Here is a 15,234-nt window from a genome sequence, read left to right on the forward strand (position 1 = left end):
GTTCTCAAATGACGGTCAAGGTATGTAGCCTTAGGGGTGTCTAATGACTCCTTTTAAAACTGGTTTTTTTTTTTTAAACATTTTTTTCCTGCTCTTTTTTTTTCTCTGTTTTATTCTCAGAATAAACTGTTACAAAAATAATTGTTAGGCTCTTTTTTTGAACTGGATTTTTTTGTTATTTCCCATAAATAGATGCTTTACATTTTATACATACCTTGACCGTCATTTGAGAACGATGACAGGTGGACATTACCAAACTCTGATAATCCTATGGCAGGAATAAGAATTCCTAGAGAATTCTTGGTGGAACCAGCTTGCTAGAGCCTCTTAGATTAAAACTCTGCACTAAGCAGTCATAATGACACAAAATTGGAAGCTTCATATCTTGTGTTTTATTTTTCCTCATGAATCCTGAGTTCCTCATATCCAGGGGATTTAGTAGATTGAAGCTCTTTCCACAATGTTTTTTCCCTTATAATGTGAAACATATCCTATTCGCCCTATAGAAATAGACTTTGCTTAGAATTTCATAACATATTCTTTTGGTTACCAGTACAAAGGCCCTTTGAATGGAAGCATTTCCCTTTTTGAAAGGAGCTTAGATGGAATCGTAGACCTATGCAGAGCAGGTGATCCTGACCAGCATGATGACATGCTCTCACTTTACCAGAGCTTTCCTTCGTCTGGGGGTTTGATGAAGGAAACAACTGATTCTCCTCTTTGGGGTTCTTCAGTAAAAGGACCCACTCCTTTTTCTCAGAAAAACACAGTGCTTCCAGATAAAATAAAAGGATTTCTGAAACCCAACATAGAGAGGGGTTAAATGGATCCACTTATGGAGACAAAAGAGAGAATCATAAGAAGTCAGCTTCCTAGGGGCATCCTGGGTCCCTCACAGACCTTTTATTTTTACAGTGAGGGGGGAAAATGACTCTAGAGAAAATCAAAGATCTGGCAATAGAATTAAAAAGGGGAACTGCAGAAAGAAGCAAGGAAAAAGAAACTTTACCCCGATGAGCACACATTTCATGATATTACTTTCTGAATGGATCCAGAAGTCAAGTGGACACCATTAATATGGTGGAAGGAGCTATTATTTCTGAGGTACGAGCAGGACAGTTTTGATAATAAGTGATTTCCAATGCTAACCAGAAGCAAATGGGAAAGAAAAAGTGAAGGAAAAGAAATGTTCCTGGAGGTAAGAAGTTATTTCCATGAAGTAATTAAAGAGAAAATTAGAAGTGTGTATACTTGAAGATATGATTGTTATAATCATAGGGCTTAACAAGCCATTACCATTTTCTGTGTTAATGATGACACATTGCCTGGCAATGGGGGGAGGGGGGCTGGGGAGGGGGGTTTGCAGCAGCTCTGTCCCCTGGAGCCAAACTACTCTCATGCTTACAAAAATGTAGACCTGAAGAACAAGAAAAGAGGATTCATCCTAACACTACTGGATATTAAATGTTGCCATACATGGGCCGAGAGGCCCATAGACAACCATCTCTTGCCCGTAATAACCGCTAGTCAGCTCCTAGGCACTGGGGGGCAATTGTCTGGGGTCACCATTTCTTAAGGAGGGAGCAACCATGAGGAAGCAGCCTAAGGGCACAGTTTCAAGGCACTTTGGACTCAAGGCTTCCCAAATAAACTATGAAGGTAACTTGTCACATCTGATTTTCCGTGGTAATGTTGGTCCCCACTGCCCAGGTCACTTTATGACATTCCTAAGGCGTGACTCCTGCTTTGGACTCAGCAGACTCATGACTTCTAATCATCAACATCTCAGACTCTCCTTTTTGGCTGTGAGGCTGCTGGGCTCCCAACAAAACTCCTAAATAGGAATACTTACAAAAGTTCCATGCCTCAGCTGTCAGCCAAAGACAGAGCTAAGACACGGCTATTTTATTTTCTTGTGTAATATAAAGGTATAATTGTTTTCTACGCCAGATGTCAGAAGAACGTGTGCCAGGTCTTTCTCAGTGTCTTCTTAAAAAAGTTCTCAACCGAAAAGAAAAAACCAACTTCAGGATATCAGAAACAAAACTATCGTAATTATCCTTTAGCATCACATATAAATTCATGTGTAGCTTGTAACAAATGCCAATTGCCCTGGTGGTGAGTATGTATGTTATGTGACAGTGTTTTCTATGCTTCAAAGCGAAGCAAAGCAGATGGAATCTATTTCCTTACATAATTATTTTTTCCCTAATGCTCTCGAGCCTCCCCAAGTCGGTACCAGGCAGGTCTCCAGCATGGGCGCTCTTTGTCATTGAAGTTCTTCAGATGAGACCACCGAGGAGATTTGTGCTATTCTGCTTGGGTCCCGATGTGGCTGACAGATAGCAGGATTGAAACTGTAACAGATCTAGGTCTCTTTGGCTGCTGGCAGGAAATTGGAGTTCCATGAAGGGAACAGGAAAAGGATCTGTCTCCTGCATCCTCATTACCCCCATCTGATTAGGCTATCAGTCTGGGACCCAGAGCAGGCTGGGCCTGGCTGTGTAGATTCGGGAGTTTTTGGCTTTCCCACTTTAAATCCTTGCAGGTAGACCCATAGCAAGGAGGCATTGCCAAGGTCAGGCTGTTCAGGTGTGTCAGGATTACATTAAAGCCAGGGAGGTGGATGGGGGTGGGAGCATAGGGCATAAGCTAAGTAGGAGACTAGTAGGATGACCAGGGAATACCTAGAAGAATCCAAGCTAAACATCAGGACAAGAGGGCTCAAACAGAATTTTGAAGTCTGTGCCCAATAACAGCTCAAAGAGATCCCACAGTGATTTGGAAGACTGTTACACTGTGGGAATCCCAACCCACATGCTCAACTTAGGAGCCCCTACCATTCTCTATGCAATTATGAGACCTTCATAGTTTATTTGGGAAGCCTTGAGTCCAAAGTGCCTTGAAACTGTGCCCTTAGGCTGCTTCCTCATGGTTGCTCCCTCCTTAAGAAATGGTGACACCAGACAATTGCCCCCCAGTGCCTAGGAGCTGACTAGCGGTTATTACGGGCAAGAGATGGTTGTCTATGGGCCTCTCGGCCCATGTATGGCAACATTTAATATCCAGTAGTGTTAGGATGAATCCTCTTTTCTTGTTCTTCAGGTCTACATTTTTGTAGGCATGAGAGTAGTTTGGCTCCAGGGGACAGAGCTGCTGCAAACCCCCCTCCCCAGCCCCCCTCCCCCCATTGCCAGGCAATGTGTCTGGGTTCCCCGCTCTTCATTCAGACCTGGAACTTCTTCTCTCTTCCCTCTTCTCCCCCTTTCTAATCACTTCACCCAAGCGATCCTATTTTGTGGATGGTCCCAGAGTGAGGTTGGGGTTGGATAGAGAGCATACACTTGTGCTGGAAGGCTGTGGGTATGTGCCGTGTGTGCGCATGTGTCCCCACCCACATGTACCACTCACAATTGTACATGCTCACTGACCCTGCCCTTGAAGAATTCTCAGTCTGTTTTGTAGTATTTGTGTGTGTGTGTATTTGAATTTTCTACTTCATCACATCCCTCTACTAGGTAAACAAGAGTTTACAGAAGAAGAGATGGCTGGAGTCAGTGGAGGTAGGGAAATAAGAGTAAGAAGCAATCGGTCATGGGTTCTTAGACAGTTCAGTGAGAACCAAAGCAGCACTCATTTGGCAAGACTCTGTTTCATGTAGTAGCTTAACTCTGATTTATTACATAAAAGTTGCTGGCAAATATGAACACTAATTCCAGTCTGGTAACAACTGTGATTGAAATAATTGTAGTCTGTAGACAAATTGGAGAAAACAAGCATTAGTGGGTAGGTTGTCTTGGACATCATTCCAAGAGTCCAACAGTGAAGGAAATACATGATCTTACGGACGTAGAATTGGAAGAGATATTTAGAAGACATATGACTGGTTCCTCCCCCTGCCTCTCCTCCAGATTCATGGTAAGCCAACCAGGCAAATGAAACTCTCTCTTCTGCTAAAGACCCGGGAAAAGAATACACAACCTCCTGTGGCCACTCATTAAAGTGACTCATGGCTTTCTCTGTCAGGAAATCTTGGTTAATTATTTAATATTTATGAGACTATGTGGCTGCCTTTATGGAAATATAATTTCCCTGGTGTTCCTTCTTTAATATTACCCAAATGAAATGCTCTAATATATGGAATGACACCAGATGTTAGCTCACTGCACAACCTATTGGGCATTTGAATTCTATTACAGCATCCGATAAGGAAGCAGTAAAGCAGGTACAAATGGAAAATTAAGTGTGAAATAATTGATTCTATCAGTTTTTGTTCATTTGGATGATTGCCTTTTTTTGGCATTTTTCTACAAACAGTCCTTATTTATCACTATTGTTATTACTTTAGTTTTAAAAATAACTATCACCTGTTCAGCACTTAGTCTTTATGCATTATCTGATTTCATTCTTGCAACAGCCTTTGAGGTTTTTATCCTTATCTCCAGTTTACAGATGAGAAAATCAAGCTGTGGAGTTCAGATTATTTGTCTACGATTATACAGCTCATAACGATAGAGCTGGAATTTTAACTCTTCCACTGAATTCCAAAACTACCTAACTGCTATCCATGCTTGAGGTTAACTTCTCAACTCCATCAGAGAAAATTGGGGCATCTTGTGGGTCATCCATCTTTAAGCAGACGAATAACTAGGAGTTATTTCTCAACAAGCAGAGGAACTTACCCTCAGCAGACGGGGTCAGATTCCATGATGCCACTACCCCTCAGGGGCCCTGGAAGCACTTCTGAGGATTAGTAATGTCCCGTGATGCCCACATTTTGCTTTTGATTTACTTATTTGGGTGCTTAAATGGATAAAAACATACAGAATGAAGATGAGAAGGAGACCCTAAGCTCGGATAGCATCTTGAAATCTTTTGAGAAAGTTCAGAGGAACTCCATCAGAAAGTGACAGAGATTTCACCATCTGAGTTTCATGAAAACAGATTATCGGTGTGTTTCACTGAGAAATCCAGTGTGTAAGGAACTGACGTATTTTTTTTCTCTTCATCGGCAATCTATGTAATTTTGTTTGTCTCCTTGAAGAATGCTTAATTGTTAGGACCAATTATTCAGGTAGATACCCTGAGCCATACAACTGCTCTGAAGTCTACTGCTAGCATTCTTCCAGGATTCTCCATAACAGAGCTCAAGAAGACAGAGCACATGGGATCCCAGAGCAGTAAGGGTTTATATACCACCTTTTCATTTGTTCCAGTTCATTTCAACATGACCCTAATGAGGCAAATATTTGTGGCTATTGGCTCACATCTCCTCAATTGAGTGGAGATGTAATTGGAAGCCTGATGTTGTCAGAAAGATTAATAGACCTGTTGATACAAACCCATAACTGAAGATTTCCCAACAAAGCCATTTAACTAACTGGCTTGGGGTCAAGTAACAAAAATGTTTTCTATTCACATTAGAACCATTGCAAGGTCTAAAACAAGTGTTTTAAGATTTAGAAAGGCTCCTTTTGAGGTCATTGTCATTAGTATTGATTAATGACTGAACGCAAATTCCCCCATCAACAATAATAACGTCTTAGAAGATACCTACTCAGGTGTTCTGGGATAAAGTCAAGATGATGGTCAACAAGGAGAAGCTGGTTTCTGTTTGATAAAAGAGAAAAAACCTACACAAGTTATTGAATATATGCTCCACTCAATGTAAACACTAAAAGCACCAACATTGGAAAGACAAGTTCTTAAGGACATAACTCTGACAAGGTAGTTAAAATGAGGGTACTAATGAAAGCTAAAGGTTAGAAAGCTTTCAACTTGGATCCATTCGAGACCTGGGGTGCTGTCTAGGTTAGAAGACAATGTTCTATATAAAGATTATTATTTTCTCAGTGATTAATTACTATCTTGTCATTTGCACTAAATCCACTATTACTATTAACTTAGAAGGTATTTTTCTGAGACCTAAAATTATATGAATAATAATAATACCAATAATTTGGAGTATATTGCAAATAATTGCCTCCCTTTAAAAATATTTTGCTCTCATAATATTCTGATCAGCTAGGTGCTTTTATTTCTATTTTGCAGGCACTTTGCTTATCCAGTATATCTAGACATTATTAGAAAAACATCCACTCATTTAGATTTCCTCCCTCTCGGTTGCAGATAGGTTCTGTAGTATCCACGACTATATGATGTTATCATTTTTCTTACTTCAGTTGAATGGAATGGGATGCAAAACTTTACTGTCTATTCCATAATTAGAAGTGTTCTCAGTATCTAAACATCATCCATTACTACATCCATTCTTGTTCTTTTAGAAAAAGAGAGGATAAGAGAAAATTAGGACATCTTGAGGGTTATCCATCTTTAAGCAGATGGATAACTAGGAGTTATTTCTTCACAAGCAGAGGAACTTACCCTCAGCAGATAGGGTCAGGCTCCATGATACCACTACTCCCTCGGGGGCCCCAGAAGCACTCCTGGGGATTAGTAATGTCCCATATGACCGTCTTTACAGAGCAGGGTTAGATACAAGTTGGACAGGTCAGCTTCCCCTGAATTTTCCCAGACCATTCAACAAACATTAAATTTTTCTGGGGCAGTTTCACCTCCTCTGTAAATCAGTCAACCCTCATTGTTTTTGAAAAAGATCCATGCCAGGGTCTGTAGATAGTAGATGCTACATCTTACGTGGTTTTGTTTGTTTGTTTGTTTGTTTGTTTGTTTTACCTCTCCAAGGATGTTGCAGTTCTTCTGGAGAAGTAAGGTGGTATGGCAGAAAGGATATTGGGTCTCTGTCCCAACCCTTCCACTTAGCTACATGATCTTGCGTAGGTTTCTGAGCCTCTACTTCTCAGAAGTCTGCAAAATGAGGATTATAACGAACTGTCTACTTTATTTTGCCAAGTTGTAAGGACCAAATGCAATAGTGTGTGCAGGCTCTATACAATGCCAGGTATTATATTGGATTAGATGAGAATCAACATTATAAGACAGTTTAGAATGCCTTGCTCCTAATGCTATAGGAATTCAGAGATGGGAGAGGTCAGTGAGGCCATGAGTAATTTACCGAGCTGTGCCTTTCTGTTGGCTTTGAGGGTTGCCTAAGGTTTGAGCACAAAGACGGAGGAGCATTTGAAGAGGTCACAGCAAAAGCATAGATTTAGAATTAGGAACATGTGGGTCACATTCATGAAATAAGGAAGGTAGCAGCTCATAGTAGCAAAGGGCTTGGTGTGGAGCAGATGGTAGAAAATAAAATGGGACATGTAGTGAGGCTGGGTTTCAGAGGTTCATCACAGTCAGGGTTAGAGCTGATGTATGAGGCAGGAGGGAGCCATGATGGTAGATGAATGACATCTTTTAATTAAATTAATCTGGCAACATTGCAGAGGTGAGACTAGGAGAAGAGTCTGGAATCATTAAACTTATTGTATTGATTCATGTCTGTGGTGCTCTCTGGTGGTCCATAATCCTGGTGGGAATTGAGAAGGCTCCATCCAATTTAAAAAGGGACTAGCCACAAGAGCGAGGAGAATTCAGATGTTAGAAATTATTTCACAAAGTGCTATTTTGTTCCTCAGTTAGTCCCTTCCCTCTCATGTGGTTATTTATTAAATCATCTCAGATATTTGCTGCCGCTGTTGATGTCCCTAGACTGCTTAACATTTTGTTGTCTCATAAATGATGGTCTCCGTAACCTCTCCCCATCTATACTTCATTTTTCCTTTTAATCTTAAACTAAAGATGTGCTCCTCAGGCACTCTGTTAATTAGAATCTCGGTGGCGAAGCTCACATAGTGGTGTTGTAATTACTTCTCTGTATCGTCTTAATTTTTTCCCCCTTGTTCCCACCTGAAAGTGAAAATATCTGTTCAACCTCTTGATCTCAGCAATTAGTTAAGTGGTATGCAGCTGGTTATCTGGGGGGTGGGCTCAAACATTTAATCATCTCTGCTCAGGTCTGAATGGGAATCTTCTTGAGAAGCAACACCTGTAATTAGTGTGTAGTTGCAAGAAAGTGCTTCTGTAACAGTGGCTCTCAAAGTTTGGTCCCCAGACAAGCAGCAGTATCTGGGAAGCTGTTAGAAATGTAAATTCCCAGGGCCCCACCCCAGCCCTACTAAATCAGAAACTCTGGAAGCGACCTGTCAATATTTTAATAAGCCTTCCAGGTAGATGCTAAAGTTTGAGAACCACTGTCCTGGAGAAATATCTCTACTAGGTTAAGCAGCCAGACTCAGGGAGTTAGGAAAACAGACTTCAGAAAACACCAGGGGAGTTTAGAGGCTGAGAAGAGAGGGCAATTACTACCCTCTTGGTGATGATGCAGATATCCAGAGGAACACCTGCTGGAAGTGAGTTTTTTTGTCCTTAGTCCCTGCCCCTTGAAAGAAAACCTGGCTAGCCATTGTTTGCCCTGTGCTTTGGAAAGACAAGGTCTTAAGTCAGTTTCAGGAAGGACTATTGGATCTTCCCGCTCAGGGGCCTTCATTGGATATTATATTGTTAAATAGATGAAGGAAGAGATATATTTGCCATTCTGAGTGCGTCTCCTTTTCCTCTATAGACGTCTAAATACTAAAGATACGCTTATTGGATGGTCAAGAGGAAATAAGACGACTCTCCTACACTGAATATTTAAACCATAAGCAGCTCTTTATTGAGGTTCTTTTGAAGGTGTCCCAATCATAGAGTCCTGGTGAAAACACTAAACTTGCCTAAGGTTTTAGTATCACATTTGACCCATGGGCTGTGGGAGTCTAAGAATGAGGAGTCCATCAGCTTACCAATTATCTTGTGTCCTCTAATTGGTAAGTCATTAGTTTCACCAGGAATAATTCAGGGAAAGTCCATTTACTACTACCAGGATCAGAACCAGTATCCCTATTTCAGTTCTTAAAACTCCCCTTTTTTTTTCTATTGGCAACATATATCCACATACAGCCTATTCGGATGTGGGCATGCCTTGTAAGAACGGCAATCCAAATTTAAGTGTGTACTTTGGAGTCACTTTCCTTGGTGATAAAAAAAAAGTGATTTCTTTTCTAGCTCTTGAAACTTCTGTGTATCTAAACAAGGAACTCTCTTATTGTACATGAGAAAGAGAAGCAGTTTGTATTTCATTTTCTACCCTACAATGAGCATTAATCATTAAGATAACAATCTCTTTGGGAGGAAAATAAATCCTGGCTGATATGGCCAGCCCTTTTATTGTTAAATTATATATTTTCTTTTTATAAGATCAGTGAACTTCTCTGTGGGTTGTTTCCATTTAGGGAATGAAATGATGGGGCTTTAGAATCTCCACTCTGTGGTCTCTGATTGTGTGAGTTTGTGGACTGCAGGCACTCAGAAGATTTATCTCAGAGGGGATCCTGATAAACAGTTCTATTGCCACTTGAGAAAACTAGGCAGGACATTTCTCCTTGGACTCTCGTGGCAAGCAGAAAAGAGCTAGAAGGGATAGAAAACAGATTTCCCCATCACTCTGGTCCTACCTGGGTCACAGAGGCTGGGCCTCTTTTATCCCAGAGTTTTCTGCTTCTCTTCATCTCTTAGATCTTAACAGGGCGTATTCATATCATTGGCAAGCTTCAGCCAGAGGACAAGCTGCTAGCACCAGCAGCATAGTGTACTCCTTTTCTTTTTTCAGCCTAAAGTCTAGGACTCAAGGAATACTATGAAACAGTGGTTGAATCAGTTCAAAATTTTTGGAAGAGTATTAAGGAAAAGGTCTGATATGGTTTCAGCTCTGTTCTCTGTAAATCAGGGATGCTGTTGAGGTGTGTTTTCAACACAGTGTCCTTTAGCAGAAAGCCCTCTCATTGCTGCCTTTGCATATGGGCAATAGAGGAGGGAACAGCGGGAATTACAAGGAAGGAAGGGATCAACGGGAAGAAGTTGCTACAGTCTGATTCCTTATGCTCTTTTGAACATATGGAGGAAAAGACCATTTATGCTGAACCAAAATATCCTCAATGGCATTGAGCTAACATCTTTTCCCCCACTATCCCATTCCCTTCCACAGCCTAGCAAATGTTTTACCTATGAGATACATTTTAAGTTTACTACAAAATTTACCACAAAGGCCATGGAATTAATGGGAGCTAGGAAATTCACAGGACATCCAAATATATTGTGTGGGCAATAGTAAGGTTATTGTTTGACGTTGGTGAAGTGATAGTGGGTTTTCCATAGTAGACTTGGGAACCAAGACTTTCTCTCTGTCCCTTTGCCTATGACTCTCAATCCTGATGAATATGAATTTAAATGCACAGTTAAGTCACTACTGGTACAAGTAAAAACATGAGTGCAGCATTTACCAACAGAGCTTCCCATCCTCACTCTCTTGATCACTCTCTTACACACACACACACACACACACACACACACACACACACACACCCATTCATTCATCGGTAGCACATCATACCAGTGGCTTATGTAGCAGAGAGATGCACTGTCTCTTCCCTTGGAATCTATAGTGGATTTCTGGTCAACCTAGTTCATGTACTTCTTTTCACTGTGACTAGAGAAGCTAAGAACTCTGACACCTGTGGACCTTGTGGGTCTTGTTTTTGACATGAAACAAAACACCATCCTGGCTTGGGGATTGCAGAAGTGTCTCTTATTAACTCTAGGACTGGATTTTCCTTTTTTCATTTAAATTAAAACCCAAGTAGGGGAGGAGGTAAAGAGCAGTGGTTAGCTTTTGTGCTCCTCACTCCTTCCAGCATTGGACTAAGCAAATTCCATGCTGTCTTCCCTCCCACTTCCCCACCTTATCGAAAACCTAGGAGTTGTCATTTCCTTTATAAAAGAAATGTTTTTCAGCGTTTGCGTTTCCTTTAGTCTGCTTAGTTGGTAAATGCAAATGTAGATGCCCCCCCCCCCCCCCGAATGCTTGTCTGGAGGTTTTCCCACCTATTTGTGATTTAGGAGATGACAAAGGGCATGTTTGACTTGTAATAGAGATGAAGAATGGATAAATCAGTGCATGTAATATGATTGGAGAGTCCCATAGACCGACCCACCATGCCTCTATGTGGGCCCTGCATTCCCATACTGCACAGATTCCTGCCTGTTGAACAACCAAGCATTGTCCTCGCGGAAGTACAACTATACTAACTGGTATTGTGTATAGCGATTTCCAAAGTGGTGGTACTCGGAAATCCTCCATCCTGCACTTCTCAAGCTAGCCCTCTCCTGGCCACGTTGGTCCACGTTGCTTTCCATCCAGGGAAAATATTTTGCTTCTCCCCATACTCCCTTCCCCTTTCCCCACCTCATCCACTTTATGTTTCTGGCCTGAGTGTTACCATTTGCTTACTGATAACAGTCTACTCTGAATTTTCATTCACAGCTTTGAGATGCTTATGAGGCTTTCCTGCTTCCCACCCAGCCCCAAACTTGGGACTTTTCACACACTGATCCTCTGATCAGTTTGACGCGGGAAAGCCCATGGAAGCCATGTACCAGTTTGTATAGTAGTACCCTTTTAAAAAACTGTCTACTCTTGAACAAAGTAGAGTGTGCTGGGGGTTCGCACTGGCTGCTTGACACACACAAAGCCAATTAACTTGCATGCCAAAAAAAAAAAAAAAAATTAACCCTTAGAGTACTGCTCCAACATTTTGGTTTAATGGTCTTGAACTTTACCAGCTGGGCAATGTTTCTTTCTCCAGATCAGAGTGCTATACATCAAGTCCGTACTTAGTCTAGCCAGAACATCAACCAGGATCCTCTTCTCCACAGCTTTCCTGAGATGCTCCTGGGTCCTTTATTATTCATCAACCGATGGCTTTCGAGAGGTCTCAAGCACAGCCACTGAGTTTAACTGAAAATGGGCTCTACTTCTAATGTGCTGGAGGGTGTGAGGGACTATTTTGAGCTTTGGTATATGTCCTCTAAAAGAAAGAAGTCAGTTCTTTAAGGGTTAATGTGAAATTAAGGAATTTGATGGTCTCTCCTGCTTGTCCTTCCTCCAAGGTATCTGCATGATCCTTTTTAGATTCTTAGCTCAACTGTTGAATGATATAAAAATAATATATATATATATATAAATATATAATTACAAAAACAAATAAAAGAACAAAAGACTGAATGGTTGAATGGAAAGACCCCTTGGCCATGCTTGCTTGATCATCACAGAGGGTAGAAAGACCAAATGTTTTAGTCAATGAAGATTCATTTTGTCCTCTACCCCAAGCACCAATACCACACAGTATGTGCAAGACATGATGATGCTTTTCATTTACCTCTTGCTTTTTTCTTCTTCCTGTCTAATAGCCCAATAGAGTCCTGCCAGAATTTCTACAAAGATTTCACATTACAGATCGACATGGCTTTCAACGTGTTCTTCCTTCTCTACTTTGGCCTGCGGGTAAGTCTGATCCCCACAACTCAGTATCATCATGGGGCCACTTGTACCCAGGGGCCATGCCCCACGAGCATCTGCTCTTGCAGAGATGAAGCCCAGTGTTTCCAGGGGGGACAACAGACCCATAATCTGATTTTCAGTCTCTGAGAGAGTCCTTTCCTTAACTTCGCATTTTCAGAAGTGCATGTTAAAATCTTGTTCCAAGGAGGCGAACAGGGATTGAAGTAACTATTATACTTCCACTGGCCGACTGTTTCTCATCTCTCTAAATGCAAATGCATTGTTGTCTTAAATGGAGAAAAAAAACTTCTCTTAAAATTATGTTTATCGGGGCTCACTTAGTTGAATCCTGAGAGAACAGTTGGGAGGCTTGAATCGAGGCGGTAGTTGGTAGAATTTGGGGGCTTGGAGGATTTGTAGTAGAGCCTCTCTATGAGGGGAGCTGTACAGAATGTGTATTACAGAGATTGTGTGTACAGGGGCATGTGCATGGATGCGTACATCTATGCTTTACTTAGGTTATATTTCCGTTAGAGTCTAATGAAAGTGAGACCACTCAAACTTTCCTATGATGCGATTGAAAACCACAGGAAAACAGATTGCCTGATATTTCTCCAAGGTTAACATAGGCTACAGTCATTCTCTACAAGAGACTGTATAACCGAATTCTAAGACAGAAATAGCCTGTGATTGGTGTAGATATGAGAAGGACATAACATCTCCCTCCAGGCCCCTGTGAAAAACCAAAACATAGCCTTTGGCAAAAGCATATACTTCGAATGCCAGCATCGTGCCTCTCATGTTTTTCTCCTTTCCTCTCTCCCCAGTTTATTGCAGCCAACGATAAGCTGTGGTTCTGGCTGGAAGTGAACTCTGTGGTAGATTTCTTCACGGTCCCCCCAGTGTTTGTGTCTGTGTACTTAAACAGAAGTTGGCTTGGTAAGTCCACCTCTCTTCCTTTCTTCCCACTGGTTCCCAAGCTGTGGTGGATCAGAGGCCTGCACTGTCCCCACAGAAAGAAAGTTTTGTGTATTCGTGTGCACAACTCCTGGAGTTTTGGGAGGTGGTGGTGACAGTTCTCTTTGGAGCACTCAGCCAGGAGGCCGTGCTGCCTAGTTAGGGCTTCAGGGAAGGCAGTTTTATCATAGTTGAAACCTAGCGGTCATACTCTCCCAGTCAGGACCTCTGCCTCTGTGGTTCTGTCATTTTCATTCAACCTGCGGTCAGGACTGGACAGAGAAGCCCGTGGGGACGAGGCCAGATTTCCAAGCAGCTGCTTCAGGTGCCCTAGAAGGCCTGCCTGCCAGACTGACTTCTGTCCGCTTCTTAGTTTTAAGCAGAGTGGGTCCTGCCTGGTTTATTTATGGTTATGAGTTCCTCTGTGGGGCAGGGGAGCATCAAGCATCGCGAGCCACCTTCTCCGTGAAGGAGATGGAGCCCCCTCCTGTGTTAAAGGATGACCTTTTGCTGGTGCTGTGTTCACATCTCCCCTGCTGTATCTGCTCAGCAGGTCACTTCCTGCCTCGGGACCAGGACACTTTGTTGGGAGAAATAACTAGCTCGGACGATGGTCATGGGAGCCAGGGACAGAAAGAGGCAGCTTCGAGCTTCTCTTGGTTGCACTGAATAATTCTCTCAGAATGTTCCTGCTACTGTGGGTATACAGGGGAAAAGGAAGGCTGAAGCAAGACCCAGAGGACTATTTCTGGGTTCCTTGCAATCATGCCTTCTCCCTGGGATGCTCAGTGTTAACGGACTTCCATCTTTCCTTCATGTCCCTTTGCCCCAAACATGGATGCACATAGACATGTTGGAGCGGTGGTGGTCTTCGTAAAAATGAGTGTGTCCGTCACATTGCACTGCAGTTTGGTTTTCTTACTAACAAATGATGGGTGTCCCTTCAGCTCTATAATAATTCATTTTATTAGTGTTACACAAAATTCTACAAATTGTTGTAGCTTGGTTCCTCCGGCCATAACCCTAAGGATGGACCACCTGATGGTTTCCTTTTTGCACTGTGAACGGTGATTTAGTAAACACCCTCATCCACATATCTGTAAGTTCTGTTTCTCTAGATGGTTCCAGGTTCCTGGAAGAGGAATTGCTGGATCAAAGAATGCGTATATTTTAGTTTGTACAGATATTGATGGCTCATTTTTCAAAAATGTTGTGCCAAGATATGCTTCCCCTAGCAATATGTTTTTGATGTCCTTGCTAGCTCTGTGAATTTATTATATGCCTAGTATCAAGTATTTAAAAAAAGAAGCACCCTTTTTATATGATGTATGCAGTAATCATGTATGCACATATCAGTGCGTATCTGTGTGTGTGTATGCCATAAAGATTCTATTTTCGACGAGTTTTCTCATTAGAATTCCATTCACTTGCTCAGTGGAAAAGTTTTCATCCTTGATTTAAGACATGCTTGCTTAGATTGGGTTTTCCAGCCAGCATGATGGGACTGTCAGAGCCACTCACAAATCTTGAGAAGTGTTCTGAGTGTGACCTGAATGTGCCCTGGTGCTGAGGGTCCCAGCTACCTCAGCTGGGTTGTTAACTGGCTTTGTGACCAGAGGAGCTCACTTTCCTCCATTCAGCCTGTTGTTTTTCATCTGTAAAATAAAGGTTAGGTTAGATGATTTGATTTTTCCAGTACTTTCAGCTCAGGATGCCTCTAAGACTCTTGCATTGTTCATGGGAAGTTTGGGATCTAGGTTGTGGGGTAGGACTGGGAAGTTAGTGAAATCAAATCATCAACATTTCTGAGGCAAAATTACATATAGGCTGCTAACCAGGGCTCGTCCTAGACCATCCTGTTGTGAAGAGTATACAGACATGCACACACACCCGCGTGCATGCACACACCCTGAAAAACTCCAGACAGA

General features: G+C 41.9%; 1 protein-coding gene across 14 annotated transcripts in view; it reads left to right on the forward strand.

Annotated features, from left to right (window-relative positions):
- KCNMA1 (potassium calcium-activated channel subfamily M alpha 1) overlaps positions 1-15,234 on the forward strand; it is a 746,792-nt gene that overhangs the window by 435,769 nt on the left and 295,789 nt on the right. For all 14 annotated transcript variants that reach the window (XR_012374213.1, XM_073878759.1, XM_073878761.1 and 11 more), the window contains exons 4-5: positions 12,259-12,352; positions 13,177-13,288. Coding sequence is in view for 13 of the 14 variants with exons in the window: in XM_073878759.1 (XP_073734860.1) it covers positions 12,259-12,352; positions 13,177-13,288 (206 nt within the window). In the remaining variant the exon portion in view is untranslated. The remainder of the gene's footprint in view (positions 1-12,258; positions 12,353-13,176; positions 13,289-15,234) is intronic.

This window comes from Callorhinus ursinus, unplaced genomic scaffold (genome assembly GCF_003265705.2).
Source record: "Callorhinus ursinus isolate GAN/ISIS: 27379988/994484 unplaced genomic scaffold, GSC_fseal_2.0 scaffold31, whole genome shotgun sequence".
Lineage (NCBI taxonomy): Eukaryota > Metazoa > Chordata > Mammalia > Carnivora > Otariidae > Callorhinus > Callorhinus ursinus.